Source organism: Montipora foliosa, chromosome 3 (genome assembly GCF_036669935.1).
Source record: "Montipora foliosa isolate CH-2021 chromosome 3, ASM3666993v2, whole genome shotgun sequence".
Lineage (NCBI taxonomy): Eukaryota > Metazoa > Cnidaria > Anthozoa > Scleractinia > Acroporidae > Montipora > Montipora foliosa.
Genome location: NC_090871.1, coordinates 71,077,342 through 71,094,841, shown reverse-complemented (window position 1 = coordinate 71,094,841; position 17,500 = coordinate 71,077,342). Strand labels below are relative to the sequence as shown.

General features: G+C 39.9%; 1 protein-coding gene across 1 annotated transcript in view; it reads left to right on the top strand.

Annotated features, from left to right (window-relative positions):
* The window catches only part of LOC137996308 (neural cell adhesion molecule 2-like), a 30,616-nt gene that overhangs the window by 3,882 nt on the left and 9,234 nt on the right, over nt 1-17,500 (top strand). Inside the window, exons 2-7 of the mRNA XM_068841711.1 lie at nt 4,328-4,603; nt 5,137-5,406; nt 7,091-7,261; nt 8,664-8,803; nt 9,326-9,470; nt 12,997-13,296. Coding sequence (XP_068697812.1) covers nt 4,328-4,603; nt 5,137-5,406; nt 7,091-7,261; nt 8,664-8,803; nt 9,326-9,470; nt 12,997-13,296 — 1,302 coding nt within the window. The remainder of the gene's footprint in view (nt 1-4,327; nt 4,604-5,136; nt 5,407-7,090; nt 7,262-8,663; nt 8,804-9,325; nt 9,471-12,996; nt 13,297-17,500) is intronic.

Below are 17,500 nucleotides of genomic sequence, written 5' to 3'. Positions count from 1 at the left end.
GCATTATTTTTATAGCAATGAGTGACATTAGTAAATTATGTGGAAATTGAGAAAAGAAGTAGGCTGGGGTTAATTTCCAAAAGTTCGCTCGTACGTGAAATTTTAAAGAGCACAGGAGCATTGCAGATTATTTTCTCTCGCGGCATTTCTGATGTCTATTCTTGGGTTTGCAATTTGTTCATTAAATACGCCTCTTTACGATTTAATAGTTGAATTTCAGCCTAAAATTATACATTGAGCATAATGATTTGGTGGCAGGAAACATTGTGTTGTTGCAAGAATTTGACTGAAACGAATAGGTAAACAGATTTCATGTCATTTTGAACTTTCGACTTCAACATTCCTTATCATTGAAATTTTGGGTTTAAGCCGACATGATCGAAGTATCGTACTCGAGCTAACTAGGCTAATCTCAGAAAAATCCTGTGTTTGCCCATTAATTCTCCATTCACAAAAGCTTTGTGATCAAATATTTGTTCCGAAGGCTTTTAGTTTGAAGACTTCGTGATCAAACAAAACCAAGCTTTGCTGTTTTTCCTCGTAAAACGGGTAATTTTGGGTGTTATTTTTGCTGTTCGAAAGACGGGTTGTCAATTTTTTTATTCCAAGAATCTTTTAAGAGTCAAGTTTTGACGCACCTTTTCTAAAAATTTGTAAAGCCGAGCTACTGTATAATCAGAAAAACGGAACAATTTTCTTGATGTTTGACAAGTGAATTGCTGATAAGAGATAAGCGCCTTTGCATCGATGGTCCCTCAAAATACTTTAAAGACATAGTTAGGATGATTTAGATCTTTTTGGCTAAAAATATGCCAGTTATAAGGCAAGACAGCAATGTGCCAGATAGCACGAACCTTCCACTGTGTCACGTTTAAATCTTTGAGGTGTAAGGATAAAAGACCAAATTTGAAAATTTTAATCATTTTGTTCTGGCCGTGTTGTTGTTGTCTCTTTTCCATAAATTAACATAAAAAATGTTGACAAGTATTAGTTTTAAAAATTTTCTCCTGTGCATTTTGTGAATTCGCCCAGGGGACAGCTATTCTTAGAGTTATTTTCATAGAGTTATGTCGTAGAGTTAGAGTTAAGTTTCCAAAATCCTGAATTCAAGATTTTGGACTTCCAAAATCTTGAATTCAGGATTTTGGCAGTCCAAAATCTTGAATTCAGGATTTTGGAAGTCGTTAACTCTAACTCTAAGTGATAACTCTACTGAAATAACTCTTATAATTGATAGTTAACCTCATTCGCCCCTGCCCTTAAAATAATGTCATCAGCTTGGCTATGCCCGGGCAGGACGTATACAAAATATGGACCCCAGGTCCATGGACCACCCCTGAGGTCCCGATCCATGGCCTACCCTTGTGGACCACCCCTCATTTTGTAAACTCAATATGTGTTACAAGCAGAAAAATCTTTAGACAAAAGAGAGATGTGATTCTCACACTTACCTGGAAATTCAAGCAGGAACCCTTGACTAGGAGCAAACAGTTCCCTTACTAAGCCTATGTCACAGTATTTGTACAGACCAGGAGCCCATGCAACCTCGTTCCCAGGGTCTCTCTTCTCTGCCTCCATTGTCGTTGAGAGAAGACCCTGGTTCACGCTGGTCACGTGGCACTCGTCGACAAACATTTTTCCACTAGGGTAGTGTTTTCGTTATATTTTGATCCCGCAACCGCACCTGGGCGAAAAAATATTCGTTTAACAAGGCATTTCTAAAATAAAAAGGTCAAAAGAGCTGATGTTATATTCCCACAGGAGATGAATTCCCACAAAAGCGGTCAAACTAAAAGCAAGAGCTTTTGTGATCGACAAGACGACTTCAATGTCGAGCGGCGATTGACTTTCGCTTTAAAAAAATTAATTTCGTTAGTAGCCAAAGTTGCTTCTTCAGAACAAACACTAACATAAAAGAATACACCAAACACTACGTTTGCTTGATAAAAATGTCTCTTTTATTTTACTGCGACTAAAAATATACACGCTATTAAAGCGCGGTGCAGTGGTAAAAAAAATCTTAACGACATCGACAATTTACACGAAGTTGTTGAAATATAAATATCATAAGTCAAACTGTCAACTCGCTGTACAAGATTGCGACCTTAGCAATCACGTTGTTTAACTTTCGAAAGAAAAACGAAAATCAAAGAACAAAATGAAATACCTGCACATGCTAATACAGTTTGATTTGATGTATTTGAGGTCGATATGTGACTCAAGAACTTAAATAACAACACACCGGCTGATCGCTGAACATGTTTGTTTTCCATGGATAACCGTTTCGCTTGTTTTCTTGCACGACAAAATCTTCTTTCCTTTAAAATTGTCGCAAACTATTAGCATTCTTCGTTGATCCGGACCTTCACACGGATGAAAACTTGAATAATGTGAGGATATTTTCTGTGGCGTCTGATCGATTTGACCACAACTTTTTTTCTTTCACATCGGGTTCCATATGTGTAGTACATAAAATACTGCTGTCAAACGTTTTGTCAATGGTTATCTGGCCACAAAATCAATTGCGTGCTGATTCCCTTCTTTGCAATGTCAACAAAGCCTACATTGCCACCCATCCCCTAACACACATTTCGCCAACCTCCCAGATTCTGGGAGACACGTGACCAGTGTGAACCAGGGTCTTCTCTCAACGACAATGGAGGCAGAGAAGAGAGACCCTGGGAACGAGGTTGGAGCCCATGTACTATCTATTTTTAGACTACTTTTTCTGCAAAAAGACAAAGACAATTCCCGTTCAGTGACGCTATTATGTCAATTTAGTTTCTTGTAATTGGTCATTGGGCTCCTGCAGGATTAATATTGGGAAATTCAATCCAAAAATAAATTGATTTAAGCAATAGCCTGTTGGAGACACTTGTACCACATATTGGTGGCTCCAAAGGGCTTGGTCTAAAAGCCGCTTTCCAAATATAAGTTCATTACATTGGTCGAATCCTTCACGAGAACAAATGAGCCCAACAAATTGACCTGCTCCCAAATGAGTGGCTTCAAAGCTCAGTTTGTAGAGCGTTGCACCGGCGTCACAGAGGTCATGGGTTCGAATCCCCTTAAAGCCACCTGAATTTCTCAGGTGTCTATAATTAGAGACAATTGGAAAAATTGTCCAGGTAAGTGTGAAGATCACCTCCCTCTTTCGTCTAAAGATTTTTGTGCTTGTAATTTTGCAAAATGAGGGGTGGTTCACAGGGGTAGGCCATGGACCAGATCCATGAAGGGGTGCATGGACCTGGGGTCCATGTTTTGTATACGTCCTCAAAGGCAATAGACCCTTCCACAGTTTTTGACCACCATCTTGGCTGGGGGGCAGACACGGCTAAATTTACAGTAAATGTATGAGAGTTTTGCCGACTTTGAATTGCTGTAGCACCGCTTAAAAAGAGACAGATTTCCAAGTTTTGCCACTTTTTAAAATATTTTATTGATCTCATTCATTCAACCGAAAATAAGGCCATTAAGGAAGATATGACGTCGGTAAATTCAAATAATAAATCTTCTCATTGTTGCTTCTAATTTCGCGGCAATTTGCCGTGGTTTTACGGACGTTTGAGCCCAAAATGTTCCCATGCACAGATTTTTTTAAAATTTGCCAGGCAGAAAGGTAATGATCTACTTTTGCCAAAAGGGCAAAAAAAAAATGGGGGTTCACCATGCTTGTTTTTGAGATAAGGTGCATTTTTAGAAGCTTGCATTATTTTAAGATGATTTTAGCTTACAACTGTCAACAATAAAAGAAAGCTACATTAGTGTAATTTAGATCAGGTAAATGTACTCAATTCAACATAACTAAATAAACTTTTGCAGCTGATGTCTTTTTCTAAGGTGAAATAGACCTTGAAAAACCATACATATTAGTCTAAGAAAGAAAACTTTCAGTCACACAAGAGCATAAAAAGCGAAATATTTGTACATGTAACTTCTCACAAAGGGTCCAATTGGACACAGAAAAAAAAATCGAATATTTACGCAAATTACAAACACCAGGAAAAACATGTGAATGGCATATTAAGAGGCAATAGATTGAATATTAAATATTCTTGAATATTAATTAGCTGGACCCCTAAAATTTTGCAATGGACCCTCACATTTTTCAGGAAGGGGTCTAGGTGACCCCCAAATTTGAAAACCTGGATGAACTTTCACGAATAGTCATGCATGGTCACACTTACACATGTAGTGAAATGTGAGGAGGCTAATGCTTAATGTTTGGAGTCCCCTCAATAACATAATACATTAGTACCGTAACAGAACTTGGTCTCAACATTTTAACCTTCCTTAACATGTGAATGACACTTTTGTTATTTAACAGGAGCAGATGTGAAAGTTGTAGCTGCAACGTTATATCCACAACCGGGATTAACAGTTTTTACTGAGTGTAGATTGAGTAAGGGAGAGAAATTTGTTGGTTGGTTTAAAGCAGACAACACCCAGATTACTAGTTCTTCAACTGCAGCAGTGCGAGTGGAACAAGTTGATGCAACCACATACAAACTAACATTTGCTGATGTGAAGGTTGAGGAAGGTGGTGAATATGAATGTCGTGGGAGCTTAAACAATAAAGCAACTTTTGAACTGCATGTTAATTGTAAGTAAAGATTTTATGACTGAAAAGATTTATCTGCTTTTTTTTTTGTAAGCTCCCATTTTCTGATGTTCACAACCCCTTAGGGGAAATTTGGTTGGCTGTTGCCATGAGAATAGCTGGCTACTCAAGAGTGTGATGATGGCTTTTATTATATGGGAGGGAGTGTTTTACCAGGAACTAAAACACTCATAGAATCAATACAGCATCTACGTCTTTGTATTAGGCCTGCTTTTCAATCTCTACCATGTACTTTGTATATTTCATGACCATGTAATAAAAAGAAAATTACATGTTAACTTGAATATATGAATTTTATATTCTTGTAGTAAGAACAATATCTCCCTCGCCACAGTGTAATATCCCCTATGTACACTATAATGACAGCCTTAAAGTAAATGGCAACTTTTTTTGCAAAGCCAGCTTCTTCAAAGCTTGATGAAAGCCCTGAGTTTAAAATGCGTAAAAATGTTTTTGATTTTATTTTGTGCTTAAGAAGGATACCATGTGTGCTTTATTTGCCATGAATGTTACAGTTGACACATTAAAAGTGGACCTGATACAACACATTAAAATTGGTCAAGAAGACACCATTACATTTGGGGTAAGAGGTTATCCTAAACCACAAATAACATGGAAGAAGGGAAGAAGAACATTGAATCCAGCCAATGATGCACGCTACAAATTACTGAATGATGGCTCCCTGACAATTGTCAATGTCAAAGTATCTGACCAAGACAACTACACGGTGACTGTGGAACAAGAAAGCTATGGAGTTAGAAAACAAATTGAGGTGTATGCTGTAGGTAGGTATTGTCTCATATCCCTTTCCTGTTCAATTTTCGTGTATACACTGAAGAGATTTCAATGGATATTTCCGTTGTTACTTCTTAAAGATCACCTGATTTGAAGAGGATTTCACCTGTCTCTTGTAAGAATGTCAAAGTCATCCCTGCCAGAGGGTGTCCCGTGTCACTTGTCTGAATTTTAAAAGGTTTCGTGTCTGTGCTTTGTCAGTGGGAGTTCACGTTGCTTTCTCAAATAAAAGGAAATTTAAAGAAAGGATGTTGTTTGTCACGGTTTCACTTAACGTGCTGTCACTACTTTTTAGGCCGAGTCGCTTGTCGAAATGTACATGTACCTTGGCAGAGCCTCTCACAACCTACAATATTTGGGCAAAGCAAACCACTGAATTTGGCAAAATTTCAAAAAGACCCCAAATATGGCCATTACAATCCAGTGCTTGATATGCCTATTTTAATTGCTCCCTCTAGAGACATTTAAATATTAAGCTACATGTAGCTGTATACGAAATTGTTAAAATTATATTTGTAAGTCGGAAAATATCTTTTTATCAGGTTTTTTTTTGTCTCCTTTTAAAATCAAATTTTAACAGAATTAGCTGACTTCTCGTAATGAAGTAGCCTATGCTTTTGGTTGGCAGTTGATACTTATTGAAAGCACTGGATAGTCATCGATAAAGAACGAACAAAGTGAAGAAATAAGTGCAACTTGATACAAAGAACTAACTTATGTCAAGTAAAATAAAAACAAAAACAGTGAGCAAGAAATGAAAACGCACGCAGAAAGATGACATGTCAAAGCCTAGACTTGGCAATGAGTTTGGACAATGTGCGAGCCAGCGAGGCATGTGAGCCATGGCTGCAAGGCCTGCAAGCCAAGATGGCGAGTCAACTTGTGAATCACACAGTTATTGAAAGCTATAACTGTTTTAAAATGGGTGCTTAGACTTAATAACAGTTTATCAGCACTATTTGAAACGGGTGCTTAGACTTAAATGCGAAATTTGCATGACTCGCTGGCTTGCAGATTGTCCAGTCCCTGTGGCAATCAGTATATTTTGAGACCAATTATGAGTTATTTTATTATTTGATCACTGAGTTAGTTTTTCGTCATTCTTCTCAACCCAAGATGTCTGGTCTATCTCTAATGGCGAAGAGAGGCCATTTTTCACATAAACTGCTTACCAAACCAGTGTACCAGTGTACAAGTCATCCATAACTCTGTATTTTAGGAGCAGAGCTGGCACAGTGGTGAGAGCACTCACCTTCCACCTATGTGGCTCAGGATCGATTCCCGATTTGCGCCATTTTTGTGGATTGAGTTTGTTGGTTCTCTACTCTGCTCAGAGAGATTTTTACTCGGGTACTCCTGTTTTCCCCTTTCCTCAAAAACCAACATTTGATTTGATTTGTTCTTATTTCCAGTCAGGATGCAGCTCTTTACAACCACTAATTTCATTGGGTCCCTTTAGGGCGCAGCTCTATTCTGTTTTATGTTATGGTCCATTGTTTTATTTGTATGGCTCTTTGTGTCCATTTTTTTCTGAACCAACCCAGGAGTTGTTCCAAGACCGCAGCCCCTGATTTCAGTAGATTTGTATTCTCCCCAATTAGTAGAGCACTTGTGCTCAGCTAAATAACCTTGAAACTTGACCACCACCCAAGTATCAATGGTTAAACCCCAAAGGCAACGAGATAACATCATTTGCCAACTTTGAAATTAGCGGTGGCAACTTAACCATCAAGAAAGTGGACAAAGATTTGAACGGAACATACACATGTAGAGCATACAATGTGATAGAAAAAACTGGCGAGCAGATTGGTGAAGTTAGGGAAGTGGTGGACATGAATATTTATGGTGAGGCTCACTAGTATGCACCCTGCGAGCAGAGCCTCCTTTTATCTTTTTCTTCCTCAAGGATGAGAAAAGGAGGCCCTGCCTGAATCGCATCAACTCTTTGAGGGTGCCACAGCCCAGACTTCGGGACTAGTCAAGCTTGTTTTCTCTCGTCAAACTGGTTTCTCCAGTGTGAGCGTCAGTGTAGTGATAAAACCTATGGTTGTAATTGAGCTTGCTGTAATGCGGAAAACCAACATGGCAACAAGATCTGGCCTGTTAGGCTTGGGTTTGAGACTGTATCCTGGCAAAATTCAGTGCATTCTCAAAAAAGATCATAATCAATCCATGCAGAGCCTTTCTCAAGAACACCAAAAGAAAGGCTCTGCGAGAGGGGTGACTAGAATGTCACTATAAAGTGAAAATACAGCTAGTTGACAGTCGCAGGTATTGCTGGGCTATTTTGTCATGAGGCCTTTTGTCATACAATACAATACAATAATTTATTGTCATGGTAGTACGTGTGTATCTTTTAAGGTGGAATGCATCACACAACATGCGATCACACACCGATCCACACATCTGCTGTCACATGACAAGCATTGGTGCTACTTTAGCTGGTTTCTTTAAGTTATGTCCTGTACCCATAGCAGTGCAGTGTTCAAAAAATGTATTGTTGGAATAATAACACTGATTATGATATTATCCAAATCTACATTCATTACAATATGTCAACAATAGAGATTTTTCTGACCAAAGAGACAGTTTTGAATCACCAAAAGAAACAAGAAGAATCCTGAAAATCCCGATTAATACAGTAAATTCCAAGTACCACTAGTTTGAATACTGTAGATTAATTCAAAATGAATGTTTGGATTCCAAAAATCTGGATCATTGGTGACATTCTCACCCTTATTTTTGCAGACATTCCAACCCCTTTTGAAGGAAAACATTGATTATTTTTAGCACCAAAGGTTCTCACATGAATGCCTTTAGAAGCTGCGAGCCTGTAGGGGGGTTTGATATAGTCGCAACTTAAATTGCACCAGGGACAATCAATGTGCTGAATTGTGTCGCCAGGTCGGTTGCCAGTTGTTTAACAAAACAAAGTAGGAGCCCGCAATGCGCATGTGTAAAAAACTGCTGAAAATGTGAATGATTGAGGTAATGGATCGTGGTTCAACCACATTACAATTATTTTGCTCCATATCATTTTTTATGCCTTTATTAATTAATTAGCAAAAGTTTTGGCAAATTGAGGGGAAAAAGTAGCCAACTTCTCTCAGTGAAGTAGCTGGTGGCTGGCGCTTTTGGCAGCTGAAATGAAACCACTACAAGCTATAGGAGACTCTTGGCATCTACAATTGGCCAATAATTAAACTATGTTCAGATGAGATAATGTCCCATGCATTTTCTTTTTCAGAGCCACCCGTGATCACCTCTTCAGGTGGTGACAAGGAAGTAGGCAGAGGAGAATCTTTTAGTTTAGAATGCAAAGCCAAGGGATCTCCCAAGCCAACAGTAGAGTGGACGAGGAATGGAGAAAGGGACCCTCGTCAAAAGGTACGTACATTGTAAGAGCAACCATCATCTGGTTTTTTCATTGTAATAGCAATTCTGTGCAATAGTCTTCAGTTTGTCAACCAGGATGTAGTAGTGATTATTATTTGTATTCTTCCTTCGATTCACATATAAGTATTGAGAATACTTGTTTACAAACTGACCTAGAACGTTATATACTGTTATTACGTAAGAAGCAGATTCATTACTATTGTATCATTAGTCACTCAATGAAAAACCCATTAACTCTTTCACCCCTAAACTGTCGTAAACCGCCCATACTTAGTATTTTCCTCTTTCTAACGCCAGAGTATTTTACTCGTCAGTGGGGAACCCCTAGGAGTCAATGCGTTAATGCAGGTTAAAATGTAAGTTCTTTAGTGCAAAAAAATAAATCCTCAACATCTACTCACAGCAACTAAAAAACTAATAGCTGAATAAAGCACATGCTAAATGGGAGCATGATTAGTAATTATTACAAGATTGTGAAAAGGAATTTTGTTGTTGTTGTTGTTCCTTTTGTAGATGTCCGAAGGCCAAAGTGTTATTGAGTTTAAAAACATTCAGATTGGAGATGCAGGAAAATACATTTGTGAGGCAAGAAGCAGTGCCTTGGATGATGATGGGAAAGTTATTGTGGATACCTTTGTTCGTAACCTCAACATCAGATGTAAGAGATTCTGTGTCATGTAATATTCATGTGATGGAAGAATAATCTGTTTGAGCAAGGCTTTGAGCTGCTGTTAAAAACGTCTCTGCCGCTTTTCTGTCGATCTACGGCGTCATCATTATTTCTTGATGGTGTCGTAGATCGTTGAAAGCTAGGAATAAAGTGGTCATCGGCAGCTCAAAGTCTCACTCCAATAGTTTATTTTTATCTATAAATATGCTGCTAAAAGACAACATAAAGTGCTTTATTCATGTGGTGGTTAACTTAATGTCAGACAGCTAAAATGTGCATTGGTGCCTTTAAAGACACTTAAGGCGTAACTGTGAAAAAGTAATGATAGCGAAATTCGTCGGAATTCGTGCTTTGTTCTCAACGAAATTTCGGCGAAATTTCGTCGAACTTTTGCTTTGGAGACATGCGAAATTTCCTGTAGGTTGAGCGAAATTTCGAAAGGTCTAACGAAATTTCACCGAATTTTCGCTCAGGAGAAGTGCGAAATTTCGTTTTGCTTTGGCGAAATGTTGGAAAGCGTAACGAAATTTCGCCGAATCTTCGCTCTTGACGTGTGCGAAATTTCGAAAGGAGAGACGAAATTTCGTTCAAAATGCGTACGAAATTTCGAAAGGTGAGACGAATCTTCTCTCTTCTTCGCTTTTCTTTCTTTTCGCCGTTTTCGAATTATCATTAGAGGATCCAACTAATGATCTTCAAATATAAGTACAAGGTCTTCGGAACGCTTTGGAAATAAACATCTCGCAAGTGACTTGCCGACGCGTGCGAAACAAAGAATTTTTCCTTGAAGTGAAAAATAACTAAACGTGAGCAGCGCGCCATAGAAACTTTGATAAACATTTTTTTGTCAAGGAAAGAGCATTTTAGCGTTTTTGCAACTAAAGGTTTGTTCGAAATTTCGCTCACACAAACAAAGTGTTGGAAATTTCGTTTGAAATTTCGCTCCTACTTGCGAAATTTCGAACGAAATTTCGCTCCCACTAACGAAATTTCGAACGAATTTTGCCACCTTCAGCGAATTTGCCAAGTGAAATTTCGTTAATGGTGAAACAATAGAGGCCAGCGAAATTTCGCCGAAAATTCGTTCTCCTCTAAATTTCGCAGATTTACGTAGAATTTCGTAGAACTTCGTCGAAATTCGACGAAATTCGCTATCATTACTTTTGCACAGTTACTGTATATATGTAGAATTGACGTCATACCTACAGACAATAGTTTTATGCATGCAGAAGTGACGTCACCTGACACACTAACCAGCAGTTTGATCAGTTTGTCATGGCGGAGCTCAGCTCAGGAATATGCATAATAAAACAATTTATTGAATTCGGTTTTCGCATGTTAGCGATAATTATCAAGGCCTCAGTTTGTGTTATCCGCCTCAGCCTTCGGCTTCAGCAGATAACACAAACTTTGGCCTTGATAATTATCGCTAACATGCTCAACCTCATCCAATAATTGTTAAATGTATGCAAGGAAAATGACAACGACTAGGAGAATGTCATTTGAAAATTCACTTTTATGTTGTTGTAGTCATTTCCTGATATTCCAAGTCATTTGGCATGGACAGTGTGTATCAACATTCCAGGAATAAGATTGGTATGGAAAGTTGATGTTTGGAGAGAAAATTGAAAATTTATCAGCAGTTGGACAAGGCCACCACATATGTAACCCTAAATTTGGTCATTTCATGTTGTTGTCAGGACGACATTGGATAAGAAATGTACCAAAATGTGAAATGCAGACGTGGAACTTTAGAGCTTTTATTTTTGCTCATTAGACCTGTTATTTCCTGGCATTCTGGTAGCCTTTATCATCATCCTGGCTTAATGCATTAGTAGGTGACATCACAGCATCTTCCCAATAACATCACGTATTGTTGTTGTTCTAACGAGAGCCATGTTGGTTGAAGAAACAACAGTCTACCTATTGTCAGTGGTTGCCAAATTTGACGCCAAAAGAATGTTTGTAAACGGATGACTTACCTACAAAATAAACAAGTGGACACCTTGATTTTGTAGAATACTCATTATGTACTGTAACAATGTTCCCGAAACCAAAACATTATTTAGTTGCCGTTACTCATTGGTTTATCCCAAAAAAAGTTAAATGTTGCTTTTTTGATGAAATTAATTCTGAAAATTCTCTGCTTTTCTGGACCTTCGCTTTGTGCTGTTTAATTTTTAGGTTGGTTTGCATTATTGGTAGAAATATGAAAATTTTACCAACCTGTGAGCTTACATTATACCGCGCTTGTTATTAAGCTTATATTATGTATAAAGTATTTAATTTCTTTGAGAAACCCAAAGTCAATTTTAAATTTTGACACCTTTTGTAGGAACTTACGATGGACACGTCGACGTCCTATGCGTAACTTAAAGAAAAACGAACGTTTCGTTTAGTCTATTTGACATACAACTTACCGTCACCATTTCAAATCCGTTTCTTGACTTGCAGCTAAATACAGGAATTGCACCGACCAGCGGTCTGGGTAAAAACATTGGTTTGGTGTTGGGGCTCTCATTCTCGCGGGCTCAAATTTGCAATGTCTGTACAAGTGAATGACTGGGACTAGGTCGGTGCAATTCCTGTATTTAGCCGCAAATGTTTCTTGTTGTTCCGCCATCTTATTTCCAGGAACGAGGTTATTCGCCGTTCCATGTGCTTTTGAGACTGGGGCGAGCACAATGGGGAATTACAATTTTAACAATAGGGAGCTTAAGCATGCGCGTGTTTGAGACGCGGACGGCAACCGGAAGTGAGCTGTTTTCCTTTTTAACTTGTCTTCACACAACCACATTTACATTGCCAAGTATCTTTTCTCCATTAGAGATGATTTAGTGATTAGTATAAAAATCTGGGAGACACCACTGTCCTAGCGCGCGAATTGTTCTCTTCCGGTCGCCGTCCGTGTCTCAAAGAACGAGGGTGCTTAAGCTCCCCGCTTATCCTGCGAAATCGCGCGAAATATCGCCTGATACTTAGCCGACGAGGCCGTAGGCCGAGCTGCCTAAAATCAGGCGATATTCCGCAAGATTGAGCAGGATAATACGTAGAGTACGCGCGACGAATATTGAGCGCGCTTTGACCATATTTGGACATTGCCACAATGTGTTGAATAATAATTTATTTTATTACTTGAGCAGTGACGAAAGAAAACGGCGAAAGGAAAGCCTGAAAATTTTCAGGCTTGAAAGGGAATTCGGGCCTGACCTCTGCGATACCTTAACGAGTTAACGACAGGGGCCCTTTTATATGATTTCGTTCCTTGGCCTCCAAGGAGATCGTCCTGGAAAATCGCGATATTTGACATCTCTCCACGTTGCGGCGAAACACTTTTTGCGTCCATTCGCACATCACGTCTCTTCACTGGAGGATAATTACCTGGGTCGCCTTTTTTCGTCTGTATTTTTGTCCACAAGTAGAGCATTGTATCAGATGTGTTGAAATTGCATGGATTGGGAACAAAATTGTTTGCGATTTAAATTAATTAAAAACACCTCTGTGATAATTACAGGTGCACCCGGACGTCCAATTTTCTACGAACCCAAAGGAACGCTTATTGACACAACCAGTTTTACACTCAAGTGGCGCAAGCCCCAGGATACTGGAGGTGATAATGAGATCCAGTATATAGTCAAATACCGCCACCAGAGCAAAAGAAAACCAGGACCTTGGAAAGAGTTTCAAACAAAAGAGCTGGAATATCAAATCAAAGATCTAGACAGGAATAAGAAATACAAATTTCAGGTGATCGCCAAGAATAGAGGTGAAGGCAACCCCGATGAGAGATTTTACCGAATTAATGTGAAGCCAGGTATGACAAGTCTCGTTAATAAGATTCGTCGCGATAGCGAGGCTGATAGGACACTAACAAAGAGAACGTAAAACTAGCAGTAATCAAGGATTAGTGAAGTGCGTTCGATTCGTGTTTTGTCGTCAACGAGACATTTGAAAGTTGTATATTTTGGTGAGAATCGTTTTGGAATGCATGTGTTATATAATGCAATATCAGTTTGGTGGCGTGACTTCTTAGCGTGTACACGCGGGGACGGTCACCCATCCAGGTTTTAGGTTGATTGAGCAACAGAACGGGAACTTAGCGACGGGAGAGCGCGCGGAGTAGTCTGGATTCTACTGTAATCTTACCCAATATGGACATTTTTCTGCGCGTGCCGTCTTCAACTGACGTTCCCTTTCTGTTGCACAATCAGCGTAAATATTAACCTCATCCAACCGGACTTGACTCACTATCACATGAAATTGAGGTTGTTTTGTGCAGGACAAAATGCTGAAATAGTATGGTATCACGATCGATACCTGAGCCGAAGGTCATCCCGAGGGATTGGAACGATTAGAATGGGTTCGACGGAGGAGAACGTAATGGAAGTAGTTGGAAAGATCATTTGCAGTTAGTTGAACAACTTAAGAAGCCACAGGAAAAAATTCCAGGCGGGAACAGGATTCGAACCCTTGACCGAGCGATTGCGTTGCTTACTTAGTACTTACTTACTTACTTTGCGTCTTTACTTACAACCAACTGAGCTATCAAGCCTATTGTGAGTTCTTAAGAGTCAATCTCCCTAACCACTGCGTGACATGTGGCACAAAGTCAAAAAATTCACCCCGATCATTTTTTGTCCAGAGATAGCCTATGGTGTCCTAAGAAACGTGATATAACTTTTAAGTTCTGAAAATTTTCTAATTTCGAGAAAAGCTCGAGAAACTCCAGGCGGCTCCTGAAATGGAAAAATCACCAAAATGACCCATCAATCAAGGGCCATAGAATCAAAACTCTCGTGAAGGCGCAAAAGAAAATACACATTTCTTTATTTTGTAATTTGATTAGGGAGATAAAAAGTTGATGATTAAGGCCAGATAGAAACAGATAGCTATCGATTTAAAATTACTTGTGAGAACTCAAAAATTTGCCTAAATTTCGGACTTGGAAAATCCCAAATTGCGACCCATTTTCAAACAATCATAAACATAGGCGGTAAAATTCAGAATTGGCTGAAACTTCGAATTTCACGACTTAAAGGCATGTATTCAATGATAGCAAAAAATATATTTTGGTAAAACTTATTTCCTTGGGGAGCAGCCCGATACAAGTTTGCTGAAATCAGTCAATATTCAATTAGCCAATGCAATCAAAGCTCTGGCAGCTGTGAAACACAAGTGAGGGAAACCTTGTGAAAATTTGGTAATTCTTGTTACTGCTGTTCGAATTCAGTTACTTTCTGCTATATTAGCAGCTTAACTTGGAATATAAATGTTCGGAAGCAATGTTTCAGATCAACGGACAGTTAAGTTTACTCTCAAGATTGCCGTCACAAGAACTGATACACGCGTCATTCACCAAACTTACTTTACGATCTATTTCCTACTAAAGAAATTCTTTTCTTTAAAAAAAAATTACATCAATGAAGTGCCATGGTGTAATTAACAGATTCCTGCATTTCTAGAAATCGTACTTTTTAATCGGAAACAGTAGGAAATAAACAAGAATAAAGTGATTCACAGCAAATGTTTTGTCACGCAATTTTACATGCCATAATATGTCTGGCCACCTGACGCAGGTTCCATGTTTGTCGCAACGCTTTTGTTACTTTGAGGTTATATTGTAATATGCCTTTACTTAATCGAAGCTTTCATGAGGGATAAACACATCTCATAAAATCCATTTTGTCCTGAACGTTTGATCGGTTTTCATCCTTGTTCGTGCACTTCTCTCGCCGACGCTTGCACTTGCATTACCAGTTGTGTAGCCGCCAAGGGAAGTTCGTAGCCAGGGCGATTAATGCAAAGGAAACTAGCCAATCAAGAGACCAAAATCAGCGGCAGACAGCAAGTAACCTAGTGCGTTTTACGTCTCAATTAGATTCGTTAACTAAACAAAAACAAAGAGCACACCCTCTCACTGACATTTACGACGCGTTATCAACAAAACATCCACTCCATTCTTATTTGTTCGCTAATCTAATTACCTGGCCCTGGTTGTTCGAAGGGTGGATAGCGCTATCCACTGGATAAATCGCTACCTACTGGATAACTCAATTGATTTTGCTAGTGTTTATCCGCTGGATAGTGGTTTATCCGGTGGATAGCGTTATCCACCTTTTGAACGTACAACCGAGGCCTGGTAGGGAACCAATAAGAAAGAAAGTGTTCGGCCAACAGAAACGCGAGTTAAGCTGAAACAACATGTCTGACAGATATTTGAAATCCATTCTATTACAACAGCATGTTGTTCTTGCTATTCCGTTTCACTAGCCTTTCCGGGCTGAGACTATTGACGTCAATATAGAGTTCCTCTCAGTGAAAACATTTCTGTTCAAGTTTAAGATAAGGAGATCAAATTTCCTCCTGCCCAATAGTTGCATCATCACCCATTCACTTCGTTACTTTACAAATGCAAGTTTGACAGTACGCGTCTATTTTCTCCACATATGGCTGCTTGCGCTTGACCCGTATCTCCTTCGTATCAATATTAAGGTCAGCACAGATGTCTCTTAGTTGCGCAAGGGATAACTTGTCAAGTTTGCTATCTGAGGCCATTTCACACAAGTTCCGCCCATCCCACATGACAGGGTGAGCTGGCAAAAATTCCCGAGCAACCACATTTGTCAACTCTTGTATCGCTGCCTCCTGAGAAGCACCCACCAACACCTCCTCATGATCTTCTTCACCAGAGAGAGTTTTCTTCGACGCAAGTCTCGAGAAAAAGCCGGCAATCTGAGAGGAGGTGAGAAAATCTTGGCTACTGAAAATGCGGTTTCCCCTCGAGTCAACAGCAGTCAGCATTGAATGTGCAACCGAAGCAGGATCAATCTTTCTTCCTGAGCTCTCCCCTTGCTGGAATTTGTCCGCCATAAACTTTCTTTGTTTATCAGTAAATCTGACTCTCTTGGAAGTACTCGACTTGAGAGCCCAACCCTTTGGTAATGCCTCGGTCACGGAGGGTGGTTGTTCAGAACAACTGAGCTGTGGATGGGCTTGACATTGCACTTCAAGGTTCTGTGCATACCCCACAGCTGCTTTATCGAATAAAGTGTCTCGTTCCACCGCACGCTTGTGTCGCCCACAATCTAAATGCCGCTGCATTGATGAGTACCTCAGAAATGTCTGAACGCAACCTTCTTCCGGACAAGTGAAAATCCCCTCTTTGCTAATAGATTCCTCTCCCCCACTTTTCACTGCTGCTGCTGCTCCTGCTTCTGTTGTTGTTGTTGCCGGAGGCAGATCCTGCTCGGTTTCTTTAGTGCGTCTTTCCTTTACTGGTGTGAAGCTACACGAGTTAGACCGAGTAACTCCTGTAAGGGCCAAAAGCTGGGATATAGACGGAATACTCAGCTTTTCCTTGGGAATTTGCTTTCCAGGGCCGAGGTTTATACGCCCTCCAGACCCGTAAACCACTTTCCTCGAACTGAACATTACTTATCAGACTGATGCCTTCTATCTTTGCTGATGCCTCGCAGGATACTTCCACGCATTCACACAATACAACGTTTATGGCAGGTACTCCACCACACGAAAGGATCGCATCTCTCATTTGTGCTGGAGTCTCAGTATCGTTGCCTGCATTAAGATGGATTCTCATGTGCGACTTAATGGTTGCTGCCTTCCGATCACATGCGGCCTTGCCTCCTTGTGGATCCGAAAAATCCGGGCGCTTGATATTGACGCCATATTGGAGGCCGAGGGTTTTAGCGCACACTAAAGTGAAGCCGCAGTGATAACACCCAGCATTGTCTTGACGATAATAAACTGTCTTCAGCTCCGGCATGATTATCTTCCGTTGTCTGATCACATCGGACATCACGGCGACTACCGCGCTGCTATCTTGGGAAGTCGAATGAAAAATATGGGCAAAGGTAAGCATTTCGAACTCACCACGCTGTCTTCTCGTGGCAACTGTCAGGTGCCATGGAATGCCCCGTTTCCCAAACCAATCGTTTCGACTTTCGCGGAACTTTCTGGGCAGGTATTTCATAGCCCAGTCTTGCACTATGAACACTGAC